At 40.9% G+C, this 23,071-nt stretch overlaps 1 protein-coding gene across 1 annotated transcript; it reads right to left on the bottom strand.

The window, feature by feature from the left end:
• Window positions 1-1,411: 1,411 nt before the first annotated feature.
• On the bottom strand, window positions 1,412-21,577 carry Matn3 (matrilin 3). Its single transcript, XM_078029621.1, has 8 exons — window positions 21,214-21,577; window positions 16,291-16,857; window positions 13,580-13,705; window positions 12,774-12,899; window positions 11,025-11,150; window positions 8,651-8,776; window positions 3,390-3,500; window positions 1,412-2,321 (listed from the first exon to the last, which is right to left on the bottom strand). Exons 1-8 carry the CDS (start codon window positions 21,425-21,427, stop codon window positions 2,266-2,268), a joined length of 1,452 nt encoding a protein of 483 aa, XP_077885747.1. The 5' UTR covers window positions 21,428-21,577; the 3' UTR covers window positions 1,412-2,265.
• Window positions 21,578-23,071: the final 1,494 nt, after the last annotated feature.

Raw genomic sequence — 23,071 nt, 5'->3', positions numbered from 1 at the left:
CTGAGGAAATCTTTTCAAACTTAATTCCTATCCCATTCAGATATTTGTTTTCAAATGTTTGGCTAGATTTCCATCATTAAACAGTAAACCAGGAGCCTATGATATAAATCAGTCATAGAGTCATAGACTCATGACACAAATCAATATTATCTAAGCTAAGGATTTTCACTCAGGTGGTCAAGACATGATACACTGAAACTAGTTGCTGTGAAGCTAGTTTTCCCTCTTGAAAACTCATTTCTCTCTTTAAATAAATACCTTTCCTGCCTTGCATATGAGTTCTAATTATTCCTTCCAGTATTTCTTTGTGATATATTATGATGTGTAACCAATTCTATGTTCAGATATATTTGAAAAATATAGTAGCTCTACATGATTTCCTTTCAAATATTTTGAAAAAATGCAATAGATAATTCATATATGCTGCTTTGGTATTTTTCATTTCTTTAAATTTCATAAGTTAGGTTTACATCTGTAGGTTATATTTGCTTTTCAGGAATTTATATCAATGTAAACTTCATCATTATTGTACCCAAATTTTGATATTTTCTATTATCCCTCTCCCACACCATAATGATTAAAGCTTTTCTATTCAATCTGAACTTAAATTTATAGACTCAAGAATGTGAGACTGCAATAGCCAAGTTATGGAACCAGCCCAGGTATTTGTCAACAGATGAATGGATAAAGAAAATGTGATATGTATACACAGTGGAGTTTTATTCAGTCAGAAGGAAGAATGAAACTGTGCCACTTGCAGGAAAATGGTGGAATTTGAGAGCATTATGTTAAGTGAAATAAGCCACATTCAGAAATGAAGGGTCATGTTATCTCTTATCTGTGGAAGCTAGAGGGGAAAAAGGGTCGGAGTGTGTCATGAAAATTGAAGGGAGACAGTAGAGGAAGGGCAACAGGGGAATGAAGGAGGGAAGGGAAAGGGGAGATATGGAGGAATTAAATTGACCAAATTATGTTATGTATGAATGAAGGTATATATGAATATGTCACAATGAATCCTGCTATTACGTACAATTGTAATGTACCAATAAGAAATTTTTTAAAAGAACTAAATGAACTAAAAAAATTCTTAGGTATTAAAATACAGTTCATAAGAAAGAAGTTATATGGGACAAGTAGAATATATATAAATAATGCATTTGTAGAATAAAAGGTATAAAATTTCAAAAAAAATTAAGTGTGAGATTAGATTATAGGAAGAATATTAATACTCTGTTCTTTGACAAGAAGCTGTTATATTTAAATAATTATTCAGTTCAACATAAAGAAATGTGTTCAATAGACAAAATTAATGTGAATTAACAAAAAAAATGGTCATGACATTAACACATAAAGATAATAACTTTATTATTATAAACAATTCAAACCAAGAAAGAATTGAGTGCTACACAACTTAAAGGACTGTTTTATTCTAAAAGTTTAAGCTGTAAAGATAAAGTATATGTATCAAATATATAAGTGAAAAATGTTATGCTTATTACTAACATTCAAAAAGTCATTAGATATTGTTGCTTGTTATACCAATTCTACAAACATATCATGTTATCAGTTGATCCTAAAGGAAAATGATAAAATAAATTTAGGACATTTTGCTCTTGGTAAAAAGTTTAGCACTCTAAATTCACAACTAATGCTCTTTAGTCATGCATTTCAAAGACCAGAATGAATTAAAAATTGCAGGTAATATTTACTTAATCAACTACGTTTAAATATGTGTATTACAATCCCTTGATCAGAGTTTCAATAATACTCCTGCAAAAATTAGCAAAGAACAAAAAGTGTTTAACAGTTCTAAATTATATTAATTTCAATTTTAATTATATAAGCTTTTCATGTGGAAATACTGCATACCATTTGCACTCTTGGTAATAAAATGGTTTATTTTATAAATATTATCAAGAGAAAATATATCTTAAGTTTCCATTGTGAATATGATTATCTTACTAATATAGACATTTAAAATTAAATGGACCAATTAGTAGATAATTTTAAAAATTGAACTTTTCATTCTACTTCCTACCATTTCACAGTTAGAGCATAGAAACACTAAAGTTTGCCCTTAATAAGAATATGCACATTTATTTCCTTGGAAAAATGATACCGATTCTCCAGAAAATCGTCATACTATTTATCTGGCAATATTCAAGCATTTATAATGGCAAATAATTAGCAAGAACATTGAAGATACCAGTGTGCAAAAGTATATTAATTGCACCAAGTTTTCTACATTTCCACATTTTGAGCAATCTAACGATGTACTTGTCCATATTCATTTATTTGCAGCTTCTGCAAAATGTCATCAAGTAGCTAGTTGTTAAGGCCAACACCATTTATTTCTACACATTAGAAAACAAGCACACTTTTAAACACTTTTACACAAGATAAAAGAAAATTGTGTCCTAGTATAAGTGAGGAAAAAGAACTAGACTATTTTCTCAGCAAAAGTCTCATCTAACACTCAGAAGTTCAATTCTTTTGAGATCTTGACCACTGCAGTGGTCTTCAGATATTTTTGCTCATATGAAATTCAATTGGAAAAATACTTACTAGTAAGATGGATAAAGGGAGCAACATTTATGAATTCTTGATTAAAGGAATTATTGGTCCTCTGGGAATTTTGCTTTTCTAGAAAATGCATCTTATTAGATTCAGGGTAAGAGAGAGGTGTGCTTTTCTTGTGTAGTTAGGAAAATGGCAATCCTGAAATGGAAGATGAGAAATGAACATGCCAGCAGATTCCAAGTAGCATCTTGAGCAAGTGAAGTATTTGGAAATTGATTCAATTTGAACTGAAAAATCTGCATACTCTTAAGTTGTACCAAGATCTGAATTCCACTCCTCTAAGGTAGCAGAGACAGAGTAGTTAACTTGAGCTGGGCTGAGAAAAAGTACTTTTTCTGTTAGTATTTTGAAGTGTTGGTTTTGAAAGACCCTAAGACAGTATCATGTTACATTTTAAAATCTGTTTTTGAACACCTGGCTAGCCAAAGTGTGGAATCATGAAATCTGAGATATCACACCTCATCAGTCAGCTGATTTGTTCTGCACAGATGCAGATTCTGAACTAAGATGGCCATATAAAGGAAGCATAGGATAATTACCTCATCTGTGGAGTAAGAGCTCAATTTGGAGCATACATGCCATGGAAAAGCACTAGGAAATGTAATAGTTACGCAGCTTTTACATGTAAATATAAATGGTCTATTAAAGTATTTTAAAGAACTCTAAATTGAAAAAAAATGTATATTATTGCTGCTTATCTTAAAACAACAAATAAGGCCCTTGCCTTCGTAATGTCCTAAAACATTTGGCTCATTTGTAGTACTTCCACTGGCTTCAAGAAGAAGCAGAAAACCTTCTGGAAAGGATATGTTTGGTGTTCAGTCTCTGGAGATAGGAGCTGACCTTCTCCTGGTAAGCTAGTGTGGCCTCACACCCACATGCATCTTCAGTGGAAATAAGTCTCCGTGCCTCTTCAATGGCTACAATGATAGCACATAAAATGTTATGGATACCTAAAAGTATAAAAAATCAGGAAATATACAACTCAATGTTACTTTTTTTTTTTGGGGGGGGGGGGTTGGTACCAGTAATTGAACCCAGAGGAGTTCAATCCTGAGCCACATCTCCAGCCCTTTTTGTTGTTGTTGTTCTGTTTTTTTTTCTGACAGGGTCTTGCCAAGTTGCTTAGGGCTGTGCTGAGTTGCTAAGGCTGACTTTATATTTGTGATCCTCCTGCCTCAGCCTCCTGAGCCACTGGAATTCAATATTAGTATTTTTAAGACTTATTGAAATGCATTTTCCAGGAGGTAAAAGGATATAAAAACAAATGGAAGAGGAGAAACTACTTTGGAATAATGATGTCATGGAAATTTTTGTATTAGGAGATACAAGGGAAATGTTTTTTTTTTTTTAAAGAGAGAGAGAGAGAGAGAGAGAGAATTTTTAATATTTATTTTTTAGTTCTCGGTGGACACAACATCTTTGTTGGTATGTGGTGCTGAGGATCGAACCCGGGCTCCACACATGCCAGGCGAGTGTGCTACCGCTTGAGCCACATCCCCAGCCCTAAGGGAAATGTTTATAATTGTCAAAGTCAGGTGATGATTATATGAGAGTTCATTAAATAATTCTTTTTTTTAAAGTTTTTTTTTTTAAAGAGAGAGTGAGAGAGGAGAGAGAGAGAATTTTTAAGATTTATTTTTTAGTTCTCGGCGGACACAACATCTTTGTTGGTATGTGGTGCTGAGGATCGAACCCGGGCCGCACGCATGCCAGGCGAGCGCGCTACCGCTTGAGCCACATCCCCAGCCCCCGTAAATAATTCTTTATACTTTCATGATTATCAGAACTCATCAACAATATAAAGAAAATTTCTTTTAAAGATTGTATAGGAGATACAGAGACAAGACAATCTTCTTCTGGTACTGTGTCCTCACTAATAAATGAAAAGAGAACAATAACTCACCACTTGTATGGCCAAAGTACTTCAAAGGTTAAAACCAGGTTATACCTGATTTTCTATATAGGACTTTTAATTTATTAAATGGTTTGATGAGAGTTCTAGTTTTTACCCCAAAATACTTTAGTATTACAAATTCAGATATATATTGACATTTAAGTAAATGTGAGAGATTAATAGAGGTAACTATTTCTTTCTGTGATTCTGTGAGGCAAACATTCCTGTTAAATATTACAGCCCTTATAATTGCAAATAGAAATAAGCATAACTTCCCAAGCCTGAAGACTGCTGTCTAATCTTCCAAGTGAAACTATTGCCTGAGGACAGAAAATGCTCCTTGGCTCCCATATTTTCTCTCATCTTCTACAAAAATGCAACATGGGCCTGGGGGGACCATAAATCCACTTAATTAAATGCAATCTATTTACCTGTCTGAATCCTATTAAAATCTTTTGGGACCATCCAGCCCAAATCCCATCTTAATCAGCCTATTAATCAATCAGTAAGCAGAATATATCTATTGAATATCACCAACATACCTATCATCCCTGTGCAGAGTATGAAATGGGTACATATGATACATGTCCAATCTTTTGCCTAATAGACTCTAAGCTCTGGTGGAGGGTTGGGGGTCTGTCTCAGTGTGATATTCTAATGAAAATTCTCTATAGAAAATTGCAAAACAGTGATGTAGCAAATTTGAAACTTGAGAGATGAACTCATTCACAATAGCATCTAAAAGAATAAAATACATAAGCGTGTTTTTTTTAAAGTAGAAGACATAAACTCCATGTTAATGGATTGGAAGATTGTTAAAATGGCAATACTTTCCAAATTTGATCTGTAAATTCAGTACAATGCCTATGAAATCCCTGCTGACGTTTGTGGAGAAATTGACAAAATGATCCTAAAATGTATAGAGAAATGTAAGGGACCCAGAATAACCAAAACAATACTAAAAAGAAGAAAAAAAACTGAAGAACTCATACTCCCTGGTTTCAAAATTCTCTACAAAGCTACAGTAATCAAGGCAATGTGGTGTTTGCAAAAAGAAGGCATGAGGATCAATGGAATAGAACTGAGACTTCAGAAATAAACTGTTTCATTTATGGTCACTTGTTTTTCAACAGGGTATCAAGACAAGTTAGTAAGGGAAAGAATACCTTTTGAACAAATTATGCTGGAAACCTGCATAGCTATATGAAAAGAATAAAGTTGGACACTTACCTCACACCATATGTGTGTGTGTGTGTGCATGTATACACATGTATATATGTAGCTCAAAAAAGACCATAGACCTAAACAATATGGAAGGAAGGAAGGAAGGAAGGAAGGAAGGAAGGAAGGAAGGAAGGAAGGAAGGAAGGAAGGAAGGAAGGAAGGAAGGAAGGGATAAAACTAAAAAACTCTTAGAAGAAAACACCAGAAGTAAATCTTCATGACTTTGACCTATCAAACAGTTTCTTAGATACAATAACAAAAGCAAAAGATGCAAAAGAATAAATAAATAGAACTTTATAAAGTTAAAAGCTTCTGTGCATCAAAAGACACTTTCAAAAAATGAAAGGGCAGGCTCGGGTTATGGCTCAGCGATAGAGTGCTCACCTAGCATGTGCAAGGCCCTGGGTTCGATCCTCAGCATCACATAAAAACAAATAAATAAAATAAAGGTATTTTTAAAAATGAAAGGGTAATCTATGATATAGGAGAAAAATTTCAAATCACATCTCTGCAAAAATTGCAAATTACACATTCCAACTCAATAAAAAGATAGAAAATCAACTTTTTAAAAATGAGAAAAGGGCTTTCAACAGACAATTCTTCCAAACAATATATAAAAGTCGCCAACAAGCACATGAAAAGATGGTCGAGATCATCAGTCACTAGGGAAATACAAATAAGAACCATATTAAATAATGCCTTACCCCATAGGATGAATAAAATTTAAAAAAAAAAGATAGACAGTAGTAAGTGTTGACAAAGATATGAGAAATTAGAAGACTCATTCACTACTGGTGAGATTCTTAAATGGTGTAACCACTTTGAAAAAGAATCTGGCAGTTCTTTAAAACATTAAACATAGGGCTGGGGTTGTGGCTCAGTGATAGAGCACTTGCCTCACACGTGTGAAGCACTGGGTCCAATTCTCAGCACCTCATCTAAATAAATAAACATCCATCAACAACTAAAAATGTATATATTAAAAATATATATTAAATATAGAGTTCCATGTGACCTAGCAATTCTACTTCTAGGTATATATTGCAAAGAAATTAAACCATATGTCCACACAAAGACTTGTATACTAACTACTGTTCATAGCAACATTATTCATTCCAGCTGAAAAAGTGGAGATAAACTATTCATCAACTGAGAAGTGGATAAGCAAAATGGGATATTTCTATGCAATAGAATATTATTCAGCAATGAAAAGGAATAAAGCACTAATGCATACTACAAATATGGATGAATCTGGAAAATAGCACACTAAGTAAAAGAACCCAGTCACAAAGACCGCAAAACATACCATCCATTTATATGAAATGTCCAGAATAAACAAATCCATAGAGGTAGAATTAGTGCTTACTAAGGACAAGGGGCTGGGAGGAATAGGGGAGTGACTGATAATGGGTATAGGTTTCTTTTAAGGTTGATAAAATTTTCTATAATTAGATAGTGCTGATGGTTACCCAATTTTTGAAATACTGAAAATCAATGAAATGCGTACTTCAGCACAGCAGTTTTTGTTTGGGCATGTAACTCAGTGGTAAAATGTGTGCTTAGCATGCATGCAGGCTCAAAATTTGATTCCCAGAACCAAATACCAAAAAGAAAAAAAAAGAATAAATGTTGTGATAAGTAAATTACCTTTCAATAAAAATTGTATAGGAAGGAAGGAGGAAAGAAAAGGAAGAAAGGAAGGGAGGAAGCAAGCTAGCTAGCCAAAAAGATGTCGATATAAACATTAGAGCTCTACACCTAGAAAAAATGAACCAAGCCTGATTCAACTTTTCAAGCCCTCGATAGCATCCTCTTTTTTCTAAACATACACACACACAGTACTTACTGCATGCCCTTTAGTTAACATTTGTGTTATGCTCTCTCACAATATTAAAATGTCCCTGTTTGGAATTCCTACCTGAAATTTGTCTCCAGTTTCTTCCTCAGAATCTAATAGAGTACAATTTGTTTAACAGTAGCTCCATAAACACTGCTGATGGAATAGATACATGAACCTTAAAAAAATAAAATGAGGTGACAGTCTAAACCATTAAAAAATCATGCTGAATTCTCCACTTTCCAGGAGGAGAAATTAAAAAAAAAAAAAAGATTGATTTTTCTGAAAATTACCCACACTTACTCAAGTTCTAGAAGCAAGCTGATCCTCATTATCCTTGCCCTTCACAAGAAATTGATTCATACTTTATTTCACATGAAATAATACCTTCAATGAAGAAATATCTGCTGAAAAACTACTTTGTGTACTGTGGTACAGGCCAAAAAGTACGGGTTGGGGATTACAATCTGCTAGAGGATGAAAACACACAGTTACCAGGGGCTAGGGGAGTAGGAACAGGCAGTTATTGTTTAATGAGAACAGGGTTTTAGTTTGAGATGATGAAAATGTTCTGGAAATGGATAGTAGTAATGGTTGCACAGCAATGCAAATATGTTGAATGTCAGTGAACGGTACACTTAAAAATGGTTAGGATGGGCAGGGCACGGTGGTGCACACCTGTAATCCCAGTGGCTCAGGAGGCTGGGGCAGGAGGATCGCAAGTTCAAAGCCAGCCTCAGCAACAGTGAGGAGCTAAATAAAATACAAAATAGGGCTGGCGATGTGGCTCAGTGGTCATGTACCCCTGAGTTCAATCCCTGGTATCCCCCCAAAAAATGGTTAGAATGGTAAATTTTGTTATGTATGTTTTACCATAATTTTAAAAATCAGACTTAGGTAGAGATAGTAATTAGAAAAAGGAAAGAGAAGAAGTTGGAATCAGATTATGGAAGGTACACTGGCAGAGGAAGGTGGTGTTTCATTATGTAGGCAATTGGAAGCCAGTGGAAGATTCTGGCTAGGAGAACGGTTCAGAACTTCACATGGAGAGAGAACAGCTTCCTCCTAGATTTTCCTACCCAACAGAACAGGCTTGAAGGGTCAGTCTTTACCTGAACATGTCTTCTTGTCCTCATTCAGTGTGTAGCCAGGAAAACAGTCGCAGTGGTAGGAGGCTGCCCCGTCACTCACACACACGTGCTGGCAGCCGTGAGTGCCCAGAACACACTTGTTCTGGACTAACCAGGAATGGGGCAGGAGAGAAACAGTCGCACATTAATTAAATATGCAACTAAAAACAAACACTGGGAGAAATCATCTTCAGTTTGGTCCCGACCGGTGCTGAGAATGAATCCTTCAGCAGTCAGCCACAAGCCCCAGATTCCAGGAGAAAACCTCCTTCCCTCTCCACCTCCCATCCCTGCGGCTCACCTTTGATCACAGACATTCCCGCCAACCCCAACCGCTCCCCACCATCTTCTGCAGTCTAATGCTGCCTTCTTTTTTATTCCTGTAGCACTAAGTCTCAATTATATTCTAGAACTTACCTTGGACATTTCTGGTGACTGCCAACATCTCCAGTATCTCCAGCTTATCATGGATCATTACCAAAAATAATCTATTAGGGACTTTATTGCACTTGGAACTAAGTGTGATGCTACACAAAAAGTACTGCATTGAACAAAGACCTGCTGTCTATAGCTTATAAAATGGGACAGAAAACACTGACCTGGAGACACAGAGGAACACATACACACACACTTACAAACACGGAGAAAAGTGATCGCAACGTTATTAATAACAAAGGTGATATATATGACTGGACAGTGAAGTATTTATTATCTATCAATAAGTAACATTTCAAGGATGAAGACAGTTTGCCCAAATTTAAGTGGAGAGCAGAGGAAAGCGCCACATCAGTCCCATGTCCAAACTGGCCCAGGACAAATGAAAATGCAACTCCCCTTTAAAAACCGAGTAAGTTTTCCTGGAGACATGGGCTCTTCCTCTGCCATTACAGGGACCAAAGTGTTTTATTTGTTCCCTTCTAGCTCCCCTCTTAAATCCTCATTCCAAGCTCAGAAACCTTCCATGGCTTACTATTGCCTAGAAAATAACTTTGCATGAAATGCAAGGCCCTATGAAATGTATTCATAAAGTGCTTTTCCAGTCTTAACACGGATATTCCCGTCATTGATACATTTTAGATTTTTTTTTTTCAGCAAAATGCGAAATAGGAGATGACTCTATTTTCCCCTTATCCCAGCTTGGCATTTACTCTACAGATAGATACTGGATCTGCTTCCTGCTCTGGCCCTGCCTTGGGACTCCACATCCAACCTACAAGCCTTCCTATCACCCAGTGCGGGGAAAGCAGGTCTGTGGAGCCATCTGACAGTCCTGTAGACCAGCCTCATCATGGCACTATTCCTTATTACTTTAAAACACGTATACTAACTTGCTCACAATTTTTTCTCCTCCACTCATCTTTGCTGTCAGGTTCTTTGTACAATGAGATAATGGTCAAAGGCACAAGTAACCCTGGGAACATGCGATCAAACTCTGACTCTACTACTTACAAACCAGGTGACCTGAGCAAGTTTTTCAATCTGCCTATGCCTCAGTTTCCTCCCAAAGTTGCTATGAGGATTAAAGGCATGGCTTTGTGTATAAAATGCTGCAAATCATGTGCAGCCCACAGAAGGTACTGAAGAATGCTGCCCGCCATTATCTAAGAGCATTACCTCAAGAGAGGGAAAGTTAAACAAGATCTAAAAAACATTCAGTATGCCAAAACGGGCACTACCTCGAGAGCTTGGAATTTCTCTCCTTTAGGACTGTTCTGACATTTATGAATGCCACCCTGTTCTGCCAGTGAGCCTAAATCAAATTAATGAGGATTAGCAGTCGTGGTAGGGCTCATCAGCCAAGTCATAAGGCTCAGATTCACCGAAGATTGATCAGCTAGAAACTGTCAGGGAATGTCCACTTCAGACTTCCTGGAAGATGTGTGTGGGTCTAATTCAGGCATTTACAAAGTCTCCTTTACTAAAATGATCCAGCTTTAAGATTAACGTTACAGAAAAGTTCCAGGCCAAGTTTTAACTGGAAAAAGATCAGTTCAGCCTATCACACTAAATAGTTACTGTCCAACCGACTTCCTCTAAAGTCCTATTCGCTTAAAAGGTCCCCAGTGTACAGGGCTATAAAATTTTCCTGGATAAGGATCTAATATTTAATTAGCTTTTCTCATGTCCCCCACTCCCTACGCATTTCCAGTAATTTTCTGAAGTGATCCATGTTTGCAAAAACCTGTGAGCTCACCACCCTCTGAGCATGTGTGCCTTCACCCATAAGCACGACAGAATGCCTGAACCCGGTCGTGCTTTAAATTACCACTAAGAACTTCTCTCCCAGAAAATTGCAAGTCAATTTCACCACAATAGGAAGAGTCAAATATGAAAGAATTTGTTGAGTAGACTTTACCTGAACATGTTTTCTTATCCTCATTCAGAGTGTATCCCTCATAACATTCACAGTGATGGGACCCATCTCTGTCATTCACACAAATGTGCTGACAGCCATGGGCACCAACAGCACATTTGTCTTGAGCTGTCAGTGGAAAATTCAGGAAAAAAAGGAAATAAAAAGTGAAAGAGTCTTTTATTACCCATAAATAGAAACCTTCTTATTTGCAGCTAGAAATATATAAGAGGAAAACTTATTGGAGGCTAGTCAAAGCTGTCAGTATTATTTGCTCTAACTAGAAGTTAGCCGAGTTAAATAAAATCCTGCACACATGATAATTATTCTCCAGTCTTCCCCAGTTCCTTTTCAAAAGTCATCATCATTGAGTTTTTATAATCTAAGATTCTCATAAATATATTCTAAAGGATTTCCTTTTAGGTTTACTGTATTTACCCCATTCTAAAGAGAAATGAACAGTTATGTGACTAATTACATTAGATATGGAAAGACAGAATTAGAATTTGAAAAAATTGTAATTCAGTCCTTTCCTGTTTTATTTTCTTTTTTTATGTATCTTTTTGCAGTACTGAGGAATTGAGCCCAGGGATGCTCTATCACTGAGCCACACCCCCAGACCTATTTTTTATTTATTGTATTTTGATACAGGATCTTCTAAACTGCTGGGGCTGGCCTAAAACTTGCAATCCTCCTGCCTCAGCTCCCCCAGTCTCTGGGATTACAGGCATATGCCACCACACCCAGTAAACCTTTTCTCTTTTATAAATGAGGCAAATAAACAACAAAGAGACCAGCTGATTCAGGGCAGTATCAGAACTCAGGACTCAAATTTTCATTCAATGCACTTACCTCTGTACTAGTAAGTTTTAAACTATTTTTTATTTTTAAACTTTTTATTTTGAGATAACTTCATATTTATGAAAAACTTACAAAAATCCAAATAGTTGCTGTACTTTACCTTGCCTCCCCAAATGTTAACAATTTACATAACTCTAGTATGATTATCAAAACATTGATATGATATGATTTACTAATATGTATAGTTTTTCAAATTTTGCCAATTGTTCTACTAAAGCACTTTTTATGATCCAGGACCCAATCTAGGATCCCACATTGCATTAAGTTGTCACATGGTCTTAGTGTACTCCAATATGGGACATATCCCCAGTTTGCCTTTGTACCAGAAAATTATTTTTGTAAACTAAGAATGTCTCGATGTTTGATTTTGTGTCATGTTTTTTCATGGTTCTGAATTTTTAAAAAGAATACCACAGACATGCTGCTGTATCCTCGGTACAGGATGTCAACTGATGCATGATGTCACCGAGATCATCACTAATGATGCTGGCTTTGATCACTTTGATGACTTGAAGAAGGTGGTGTCTGCCAGGTTCTCCACTACAAGGTTACCATCTTTCCTTTCGAAAGCAATAAGTATCTTGCGGGATGTTATTCGGTGTTAAATTACTAAATTGTAGCATTTGGAAGGAGTGTGAGGGCTGGGTAGAGAAAAGAACTGAGTCTCACATTCACAGGTGACACATACACGTTACTATTTCTAACTCTTCCAATAAGACTTGGAAATGGGAGGGGGAAAAAAAGCCCAAGGTGACAACAGAGAAAAACAGTCCAAGTGCAGGGGTGGGACTTGATGCACTCAGTCGCAGTGCCTGTGACCCAAGTTCCAACACTGGGTAGGCAGGTAGGCAGGTAAGTAAGAAGCAGCAGTACAGGCTCCTCCCCACTTACCTGAACAAGTCTTCCTGTCTTCATTCAAGATGTAGCCTTCGAGGCACTCACAGTGATAAGAGCCAGTCCTGTCATTCACACAGATGTGTTCACACCCATGAGTGCCGAGAGCACACTTATCCATAGCTGTCAAATGAGGAGCAGGACAAATGTGAACCAGGGAGAGTAGGCAGTAAGACCTCCTTTTCTAGACCTCACTACACAGAGCTAACAAAGCAGGCAGGGCTCCAGGAAGGGAAGCGGCAGGGCTCCAGGAAGGGAAGCGGCAGATCTGGAACTGACTGGTATTGGCTTTCAGTAACAGACCCCCAGATGTGGGTTGTCTTTTCCCTTGTTTGTGTCTCAATTTCACATCCATAAAATAAGTAGGTTGAATTCAATGATCTGTTTTCTTATTCTCAAACACTCTTTTCTAAGATTAAAAAGAAAAACCTAATTGTCCTTCTTCATCAACTTGGAATATTCATGCCCCAGGCACCTGAGACCCTCTCTAAATTTTCCTCTACTTCTAGAATTCATGAGCATCTATGGTCAGAGAGAAAGGGAGGCTTGTATCCAATTAGAAACAATCCGGGAAAAATGGGAAAATGCCAGAGCCACAAAAGGACCAAGAGTTTGGGATCTTTATCCTCTTTCCTGTGTCCCTTGTTCCTTTTCAAGGCAAATCATCCATGAGCAACAGTAAACCAGCCAAAAGGCAGTTAGGTAGAAAAGGTGTCGGAGTCAAAGCACAAGGCCCGTCCCACCCCAGAAGAAGAGATCCCCAAATAACAGGGTCATCAGCCGCTCTCCCCAAGCAGTCTCACCTGTGCACGTTTTCTTGTCCGCGTTCAAGGTGTACCCTTGGCTGCACTCGCAGTGGTGCCGGCCCTCCCCATCACTGACGCACACGTGCTGGCACTGGTGCGTGCCTAGCGCACACGGGTCCAGGGCTGTGCAGAGGAAGTTCGGGGCCGTCAGCGTCAAAAGGTAAAAACATTTCAGATACTTTCTCACGCGTTAAGAAGGCATTGCTCGGGCTGGGATTGTGGCTCAGCGGTAGAGCGCTCCCCTAGCACGGGCGAAGCCCTGGGTTCGATCCCTAACACCACATAAAAGTAAATAAATAAAGATATTGTGTCCAACTACAACTAAAAACTAAATATTAAATATATATATATCCAAAAAAAAGAAGGCATTGCTCTTTATTTCACTATCAAAATTGGTTATTTGTTGTCTGCCTCTGGCTTACTAGAAATACTCTTAAACTAGAAATGTTACTGATTTAAAATTACAGACCTTGCTAGAAACTCTCTCAAAGGAGAAAGATAATTTTGGACCCCGAGCTGAAGCCAAACACTTCCATCAGTCAGCTGCCTTGATGTTTTACTCGCTTGTCCACATTCCTATGAAAAAGATGTTTGCTTCCCAGCCTCAAGAGATGGGGAGAACAGTAGTGAACAGTGCTGTGAGCGAGTTGACCCATCAAAGCCAGAACTTGGTTTGCAAGGGTTCCACATTTTGTGTCTAAACAGAATTCAATGCAGGCATCCCCCTCAGCCAGAGACACACTCTCACTTGGAGCAAAACACATATTTTGACGTGCACACGATGGAGGCAATCTGGGTAACTGCTTTCTGAACATGCAACATGGGTTCTTGAGATCAGGTATCTACGTAGGCAACTTGGAGACACTGAACTCACATGATAAATACAAACAGGTAAAAAGAAAAGAAGAAACTAAATGAGATTATATCAGCTTAATGGCCTCTCCAGCTTTTTGCTCCTAGAGCCATTTATATCTAATTGGATTTTTATTTTTTTCCTAGCAGCATGTTCTGAAAGACGAATCAATGGATTTAGTCACTTCTGAGGGATCAAGGAGGCTTGCTGGAGAAGGCTGGCGCTCCTGTGGCAGGTAACCCAGCCTCCATTGCCTTTGGCAGCAGGACAAGGCTAATATTTTCCCAAGAAGGGCCTTTTCATGGAATGATCTTTCCAACCCGATGACTACAACAAGCTGCCCCTCAGTCTTTTTTCCATAGAGAGGACGCTCCCCCGACCCCAGAACAGCATGTCTTTTGTACCAGAGGAAAAGCTTGCCACTCACCACTTGTTACTTTATGGCCTCCAAGCCCAACCCCAGGTGCCAGCTCTGACACCCAACCGTGCCACAGAGCGGCACCCTGATGCAGCAACTCTCACCCGCAAGCTCGGGAGTTTTCCTGGGAGAAAGAAAGCCACTTTCTTTTTGGAACCCAATGAATACCAAGTAGATACCACCAAGGCCGATGACAGCCTGAGAAGGCACAGTGTCCCAGGACAGGAAAGAAGAGGAACCCAGCCAGGTCTGGTTGAGATGAGGCCAAGCTTCCCCCAGACCAAGGCTGCTGCTCTCATTTCCCAGCTAACTGGTGATGGCTGGGCTTCACGTCAGTTTAGATATAAATCTCCTCAAGATTTACAATTGCAATTATTGGCTCACTTGCTTGTCTCACCCCCAACCCCAGAATGTTAATTGATGGTTGGGAGAACTATATTTTTTGTCATCAGTTATCAATAAATGCATGCTGAGTAAACAAATGTGGAATAAATTATATAGCAAAAAAAATGTATGTATGTTTAGAAATTCACCTGAACTAGAAATCTGAACCCACTTTCTTGGGTATTTTCATAGAGGGTTTCAAAGAATATTCTTCAAATGATAATAAATAAAACACGAGCCCCACAAATCATCATTCTGATCAGATCAGTGACTAAAAATAAACCCCAGCCCCAGATGATTCATGCTGATGCATCTGGCTGTATCATGCTAAAAATCCCAATGAAATTAGCATGTTCATATTCAAACTACATCCTAAAGGAACAAAGAAATAGAAAAATAAAAGAATGTTGTTGTTGTTGTTGTTGTTGTTTAATCTTCTTCTTTTGTCTCTCAGCTGAACCAAAACCCCAATCTTCCTGGTCCCTAATCCTCTTACACCACACAGAATAGCCAAAGAAAGAGCCCAATCTGAAAACAAGTGTTCCCTAACACTGTGCACACTGACAGTAACAGTGGGATATAGTCCACTGACCCTCCCAGGACAGACACTACTCCCTGTTTTTCTACAGAACAAGCAGAGTTCTGTTAAATCTGGAGATGGTAAAACTGAAGAAAGTACCTGGGAAAAAAGTGTACTGGGGGATGGAGACAAGACAGGCATCTTGAGGTTTCCTCCACCCCACCCCATCAGGGAACAGCAGGATTATTTACCTTGGGTATTTCTAGACCTTCACATTTCTAATGCAAACATGAAGATTTTATGAGCAAACCAAATATATAATGCAGCTCTATATTTCTAAACCAACACTGTGTGTTTAAGTTGGTAAAAAACACCAAAAAAGCACTGCGTGTATTTAAGTTTTTTATAAATGTCCACCACCACCACCATCACCACCCCTCAAAAAAGGGGGTGAAAAATCTCCTTTTCTCTGAGAACACAATGTCTGAAATATAACATCCTTACTAGCTGGAAGCAAAGACTTACCAACTTACCACAAAAGGTTTCCTGGAATCTAGAGGAGAGTTTCTCAATGACCCCGTAGGTCTCCACATAGAACACATGCTCTTCCAGGGGCTCACTGGCCATCATCTTGAGGGACTCCATATCTGCCCTGTCCACACCCACAGCATAGAGCTCAATGCCAGATGCCCGGGCCCGGGCAGCCACCTCATTCACCTGGTCCTGGGGCCTCCCATCTGTCACGATGATGGCCACCTTAGGGATGTTGGAAGTGGGCCCCCGAGCCCCTGCCTGCACTGTGAAGGCTTCATCCATTGCTGTCTGAATGGCCAGCCCCGACATGGTGCCTGTGGACAAGGGGGTGATTCGTGCTACAGCTTGTTTCAGGGACTGCTTATCTGAGTAGGTCTGCAGCTGGAACTCAATCTTCACTGTACTGGCATAGTTCACCAGGGCCACCCGTGTGTCAGCTGCCCCAATGTCCAGAGTGTCAATGATCCGGGAGACAAAGGTTTTCACTTTGGTGAATTCCAAGGGCCGTACGCTTCGAGAACTGTCAATGATAAACACCAAATCCAAGGGCATGCTCTTGCAAACACCTGCAAAGAAGAGCATGGGTAGCAGAAGAGACAAGCAATGATCAGATCACAACCAGAAATGGGACAATACTCACTCCCAGACAACTCTGGGATTCCAGGAGGCCAGAGTAGCACCCCTTAACCACAAAGCCGCCACTGCCTGCTACTTTCCCCAAATCCATCCTCTCACGGGTGTTTAAAGCATGACAGCTTTCAGAGTCCCATAGTGAGAATTCACATGAAGATGTGAAGTGTCCCCAGACATCTACCTATAAGCTGACTGAGCTCTGAAATTTTGCTTAGAAAATCTGATTAAGGTTTTGCTCTCAAGGTTCCTTGTGACCCCTAGGAATCAGTGGATCCCAGCCATGTCCTGGGCACCATGGCTAGCTGAGGCAATGGGAGTTGGGTGTTCCCAAACTGTGTAAAAGGCCCTCAGATCCAGCCTTACTGCACAGTTCCCTGCCCAGGCTTGAAGCAATGGCCGAATTTGAGGCAAGGCACTCTAACAATCTCCTAGTAGCTTCCTTCTTCTATTCCATTTCTAGGGGATGAAAACTGCCCCACAGTAGCCCTAAAGTCTCCCTCCATCTGGTCACCCATTCATTCTTATTTTGGTGAGCTTTGAGTTAGTTGAAGATAGTGGGATGACAACTTAATGTGATATATGCCTCTTGCACTCCCTATTTTGAGCATGTCTTATTGTTTTAAGGAGCAGAGACTGTGAGCTGGCATCTATTCTAGTACCTACTTCATACTCACATAGTCACCTCTCATTCACTTATTCATTCACCTTTTTTTTTTGTTGTTTTTGCAGTTCTATACAAAAAAAGTCCTATGCAGTCCTATGAAGCCCTGGGGCTAAAAAGGCAAATAAGCCAGATTTCTCAATCCTCACTGTTTACTGTATTTTTCCTACACAAAAGTACCTGGCACACTGTAGTGACACAAATTTTAGTTTTCTTCTTTTCTTTCCTAGTTTTTTCTACTTCCTTCAACCCTATTTGCACATCCCTCTTCCAGTCAGCAAAATCAAGTTCACAACTCAGGACTAGATAAGAAAGAAGCCAGTTATTACACTTCTTTTTCAAGCCAACACCAACACATACTCAGTCATATACAACACACACATGTAGTCCTAAGTGGAAATAAAATCTTTGGGCATGAAGTGTAAATCAAGGTTCTTTACTTTTCTAACAAAAAAAAAAAGAGAGAGATGATGCTTCTCTAAGAAGGCAATTTATTACTTAATGAGTTGGGAAGAAAGGTGGACTCAAAATAAACTCTTAGGCCAAGCTGTTTATGGAAGAAAAAGAAAAATCTTGTCTAGAACAAGGATCAAGTCTATGTAGTTTTCTTTCAAGAGCTAAAAATTATCCTCTTGGCTTTCCCCTCTGCCTGGATGTATTCAATTAAGAAAGCAGCACCTGACTTTCAATTATAATCTAGGCATCACAGGGCACCAAGACAATAACCCTGTGAAGTTGTTCAGAGGTTGTTTATATTGTATACATCTAACAGGTGAGATGCTGAGATTCAGGGAGGAGTGAGAACTAGACAGCAGTGAGAACTAGTCAGGACTCAGGTTTCCTGACTTCCAGCAGCGGGGCCTTCCTGCCACACCACAGCTGCTCCCTCTGAGGCAACGTTTTCCACCATAAAAAAAAAAAAAATCAACATTATCTCATATACCTAGAAACGTCCTGCATATTGACTTTGAGCCACCACCATGAAATATGCTGTGCGTCATGTATTTAGTTAAGTCAAAAGGAATTAAAAATCTCTCTTTTTCAAACTCCTCCAGAATTTCACTTCATCCCTTCAGATTCCCATGGATTAAGGGCAAGGAAGAAGAGCTGTGTTGCAAATCCTGTCTGAACAGGGGTCAGGTACTTTTACACTATTAGAGTAAAAAGAAGAAAAAAAACCATGATGATGGAACCCTGTAATTACCATTCAGTGGTGTCACTTGGATAAATCATGGTTCATTCCTGTAACCGCATACATAATTCCTTTCTTCTCCACTGAATCCTTATTGGGGGGAGTTATGGGGGTGTGGTAGGCAGAATAATGCATCCCCCACAAAGATGTCTAGGTCCTTATCACAGGAACTTGTACATATGCTACTTTTCCTGGCCACAGGGACTTTCCAGGTATGATGAAAGAGCTTGGGATGGAGAGCTTATCCTGTATTATGCAGGTGGGTCCAATATAATTACAAAGTCCTCTAAAGACGGAGGATGATGGCAGGACACGGGGTGCAAGTGATAGAATGTGAGAAGGATTCAACCTACCATTGCTGGCTTTGAAGAGGGAGGAAGAAGGTCATGAGCCAAGGAATATAGCAACCTCTAAGAAGCTGGAGACAGCAGACAGATTCTTCTCCCCTAGAACCTCCCAAAGGATAGGGATGCAACCCAATTGGCATTTTGACTTTAGCCCAGGGAGATCTGTCAGACTGACCTACAGAACTCTAAGATAATAGTGTGGGTCACTGGGTTGGTAGCTTACTGGTAGGGTAGCTTGGTGGTAGAGTGCTTGCCTCACATGCATGAGGCCCTGGCTCTACACACACACACACACACACACACACACACAAACACACACACACACACAAACACACACACACACAAACACACACACACACACACACACACACACACGTGTGCCCCGCCAGCATACACAGAGTGTTGTTTTAAGTCACTAAATTCATGGTTATTTGTTGCAATAGCAATAGAAAACTAATAAAGGAGTCTTTGGCCAGGGTAGCAGATTCACAATTCTGTGACCAGGTTCCTTCCTGATTTGAACCCCGTCAGCAAGGGGTATTAATTGGTTTTTGAGTATCCCTCCCAATGACTAAATAGCAGCAATTTGATTCTCAAGAAGAAAGTGAATATCTGAGTCTCCTAAAATGTTTTCATATTCACAATATCAACAATTTTTGACAATTTTTGTTAGAAATAAAAGCCCACAGCAAAGTCATGGCAATTCTTGATTGCTAAAAGGAGAGAATCTGGAAGAGGTGTAGAATGTGGTGTTTATCCAAGAATTATGCTTCAAGATCAGGTTTGAATTCCAGACAGGAAAGATTCAAGGCAGCTTAGTGGGGAAATGGTCACCCAGTGCAGAACCTCACTGTCCCCTCCAGTCCCATGGAGAGGGAGGTGAGCTCTAGAAGCAACTCCACTTTTAGAAAAATGCTTTGCCAGCAACCCCACCTGGAGCAACCAGCCGAATTGAACCCCTGTGAGCCCCGGCCCCTCTTTGGCCATTTCAAACATGGGAGTAATGCAAGAAAGAGTCCTCTGAACTCCTTCTCAACATATCCAGAAAGGAGGGGATGGGCCAGGCAAAGGAGCCTGACAGGCAGCATTGCTGGCCAGATGAGACAGGACACAGAAAATGGTTTAAACAGCCTCTTTCAAACAAGACTGGCGCTGGACTTCTTGGTAATGAAGCTAAAATCTCATGTAAACCATATGAAGAGCTTGATAGGTTGAAGCAGTGGAAAGAACCCTCACTTGGGATTTCAGGGACCTGAGTTTTATTCTGAGCTTTGACACTGATTTGCTGGGTCCCTTCGCTTTGATAGGGGTTACCCTGTATCTGTCAGGGGCTGTGTCAGATGATCTGCCGGCTTGGCTGAGCTAGGAACTTTGCTCTGTCTCAGGAATCCATTACTGACCAAAAAGAGAAATAGAACTGATGGCTAAGACTCAGTGTCTTGAGGATCTAAGAGAGCCCAGGTTGGGCCCAGTCAGTTTGAGAACACCTGGTCATGGACGGGGAACAGGGTTGAGACCAGAATGGTTTCAGGCATTCAGGTGGCTTCTCTGGGTCCCTTATTGACCTCACAGGGCACCCCCAAGACTTCCCCTCTACTAAATCCCGGATTCCACTGAGGCAGCTTTAGGGCTGTAGGATAGAATCATCCACAATCCTGGAATAGAAGCAGAGGAATTTCAAGAGAACTAAAAGTACAATTCCTGGAAGGCTTGGTTCCACTGAAGGGTCGCCTTAAACCCAAGTGGGAGGCAGTCCCGGCGCTGCCTTAGCTGCTACCCGTGCTCCCTGCCCAAATCACAGGGGGAGTTTGAGCTTCAGGAAACCCAAATTCTAGCCCGGACACGCGAGTAACCTTGAGTGTCTCCCCTCCTTTTTCTGCATTTCAGTTTTTCGGCGCAGGATTCTCTGGGACCGGAATTCTTTCTCCCGCACCGCTGCCCGTCTGAGGCTGAGATGCAGGACACTTGCCAGAGGTCCGAAGCTCTCCTTGGATGCCCGGCTCCGCTGCCCACCCCCGTCCTCCCATCCGCGGCCCAGGCTCTCGTTCCCTCGGTCCTGCATTCTGTCCCTCTTCAGTCCCCTCTGTACCTGCGCCGCGATTCCCACCTGGCTCGACGGCTCCGGAATAAGGCGCGCGGCTGGGAGCGGGTCGGCGCCCGGGGCTGCCGGCGGGGCCACGAGTCCCCAGCCTCCGGACGCCCGGGCGGTCCAGGGGACCAGGGCTGGCCGGGGGCGGCAGCAGCAGCACCAACCAGATCAGCAGGAGTCCCGGGAGGTGGCGCGCGGGGGTCAGGAGCGGCATGGTGGGCTCGGCGGGCCTGCAGGTGCGTGTCTGCCGAGTGAGATCCGAGCCCTCTGGGTCAGTCGGGGTCCTGGGACCCGCGCAAAGGCCGCCAATTTAAAGATCCCGCGCTTGCGGCCCCGCCCCCTCCCGCCCCCGGCCGCGACGCCAGGCGAGTTGGGCCACCCCTCCCAGGGCCAACAAGGAGCCTTGTCTGCGCATTCCAGTGGCCGAGGCGGAATGTCTGGGGCGAGGCGGCCAGCGGTGCGGTGGTCACCGCCCGCCAGGTCCGGCTCAGCGCCGTGAGCCGCCTGCGGCTGGGTGGGCTCGGCCGGGTGCCTTCTGGCCTCCTTGTAAAACCTGGAGCGGAGGCAGTCTGTGCAGGAGCGCATGCTGCTCGACCCTCCTAGCCCGGAGCCCCGCGCCCCAGGGTCCCAGCTGAGGAGCCCCTGGGCGCTGCCCGCCCTCTCCGCTCAGGTGTGCCTGCCTGGGGGTTCTTGCAGGATGAAACCTTGGTCCTTGCACTACCTACTTTTCCCCTAGCCAAATAAACTGTATTTTACTAGGAACTCTTGGTTTTGGGGGGGGGGGAAGAAAGAAAGAAAGGGCCTCACAGATTCTAACAGCATGAATAGAAACGCTTTCATTCGCTTCAAACATCTATAAACATTTGAACTTATATTTCCAGGAGTAGAAAGTCAAACATGCATTCGCCCAAAGAGCCCGGTTAGCTGGAAGGACAGGCTGTACCCGCAGAGGCTTCAAAAAGCCTTCCCTATATCTCATTTCCTCTCCTACAGAGTTACCTGCAGCACAGGGCTGGAAACTGCTCAGGAAACCCTCAAGAACTCAGTCTACTGGGAGGGAAATATGCATGAACGGTGTATCTCTCCAAGGGCACATATGGATTTAGAAAGAGAAAGGCCTGGGCAGGCTAAGAAGACTTCTAAAATCAGAGGACATTTCAGGTGCAGCTTAAAAGGTGGCATGAACATGAGTTCTAACAGATCCTATCTGGTCTTCTCGCCTCTGCTATGGTCCTTCTACAACCCATCTAGGCAGTTACCCGAAAATCTCTTCTCATACTTATTATACACCATGTTCTTCGTAGATTTTATGCTATACCCAAGAGGTAGAAACAACGTGAGTATCCCTCTTTGGATGAATGGATAAGCAAAGTGTGATATCTGCATATCACAAGGGAATATCATTCAGCCTTTTCAAAGGAAGGAAATTCAAACATAATATAACATAAGTGAACCTTAAGGATATGATGGGAAGTGAAATAAATCAGTCACAAAAAGACAGATACTGTATGATTCCATTTATATAAGGTATCTAGGGTAGTCAAATTCATTAAACACACACACAAACACACACACACACACACACACACAAGTAGAATAGTGGTTCCCAGTGAATTTAGGAGGCAGGAATAGGGAGTCATAGCTTAATGACAGGAGTTTAAGTTTTACAAGATGAGAAAGTTTTGGAGATGAGTTGTATAACAATACGATTAAACTGATTTCATGTGAATGGGTTGCCTCAAAGTTCAAGGGTTGGATATGTAATTCTCAAAGTCATAGATGACAATCGTATTTGGAGGTAGAATTTTGGAGGCAATCAGGATTAGATGAAGTCACAGAAGGGTCCCTGTGTAATGAT

The sequence above is a fragment of the Ictidomys tridecemlineatus genome, chromosome 12 (assembly GCF_052094955.1).
Source record: "Ictidomys tridecemlineatus isolate mIctTri1 chromosome 12, mIctTri1.hap1, whole genome shotgun sequence".
NCBI classification, from domain to species: domain Eukaryota; kingdom Metazoa; phylum Chordata; class Mammalia; order Rodentia; family Sciuridae; genus Ictidomys; species Ictidomys tridecemlineatus.
Note: the sequence above shows the minus strand (reverse complement) of the source record. Positions and strands in the feature narration are given on the sequence as shown.

What these genes read in the sequence shown, in the direction of transcription:
- Matn3 (XM_078029621.1), bottom strand. Translation starts at nt 21,427, where the DNA reads ATGCCGCTCCTGACCCCCGCGCGCCACCTCCCGGGACTCCTGCTGATC. An exon ending in GGATAAGAAAACATGTTCAG is followed by an intron (nt 8,777 to 11,024) that starts GTAAAGTCTACT and finishes ATTCCTGGTTAG; the next exon opens with TCCAGAACAAGTGTGTTCTG. An exon ending in CCAGAGACTGAACACCAAAC is followed by an intron (nt 2,322 to 3,389) that starts ATATCCTTTCCA and finishes ACAACTAGCTAC; the next exon opens with TTGATGACATTTTGCAGAAG.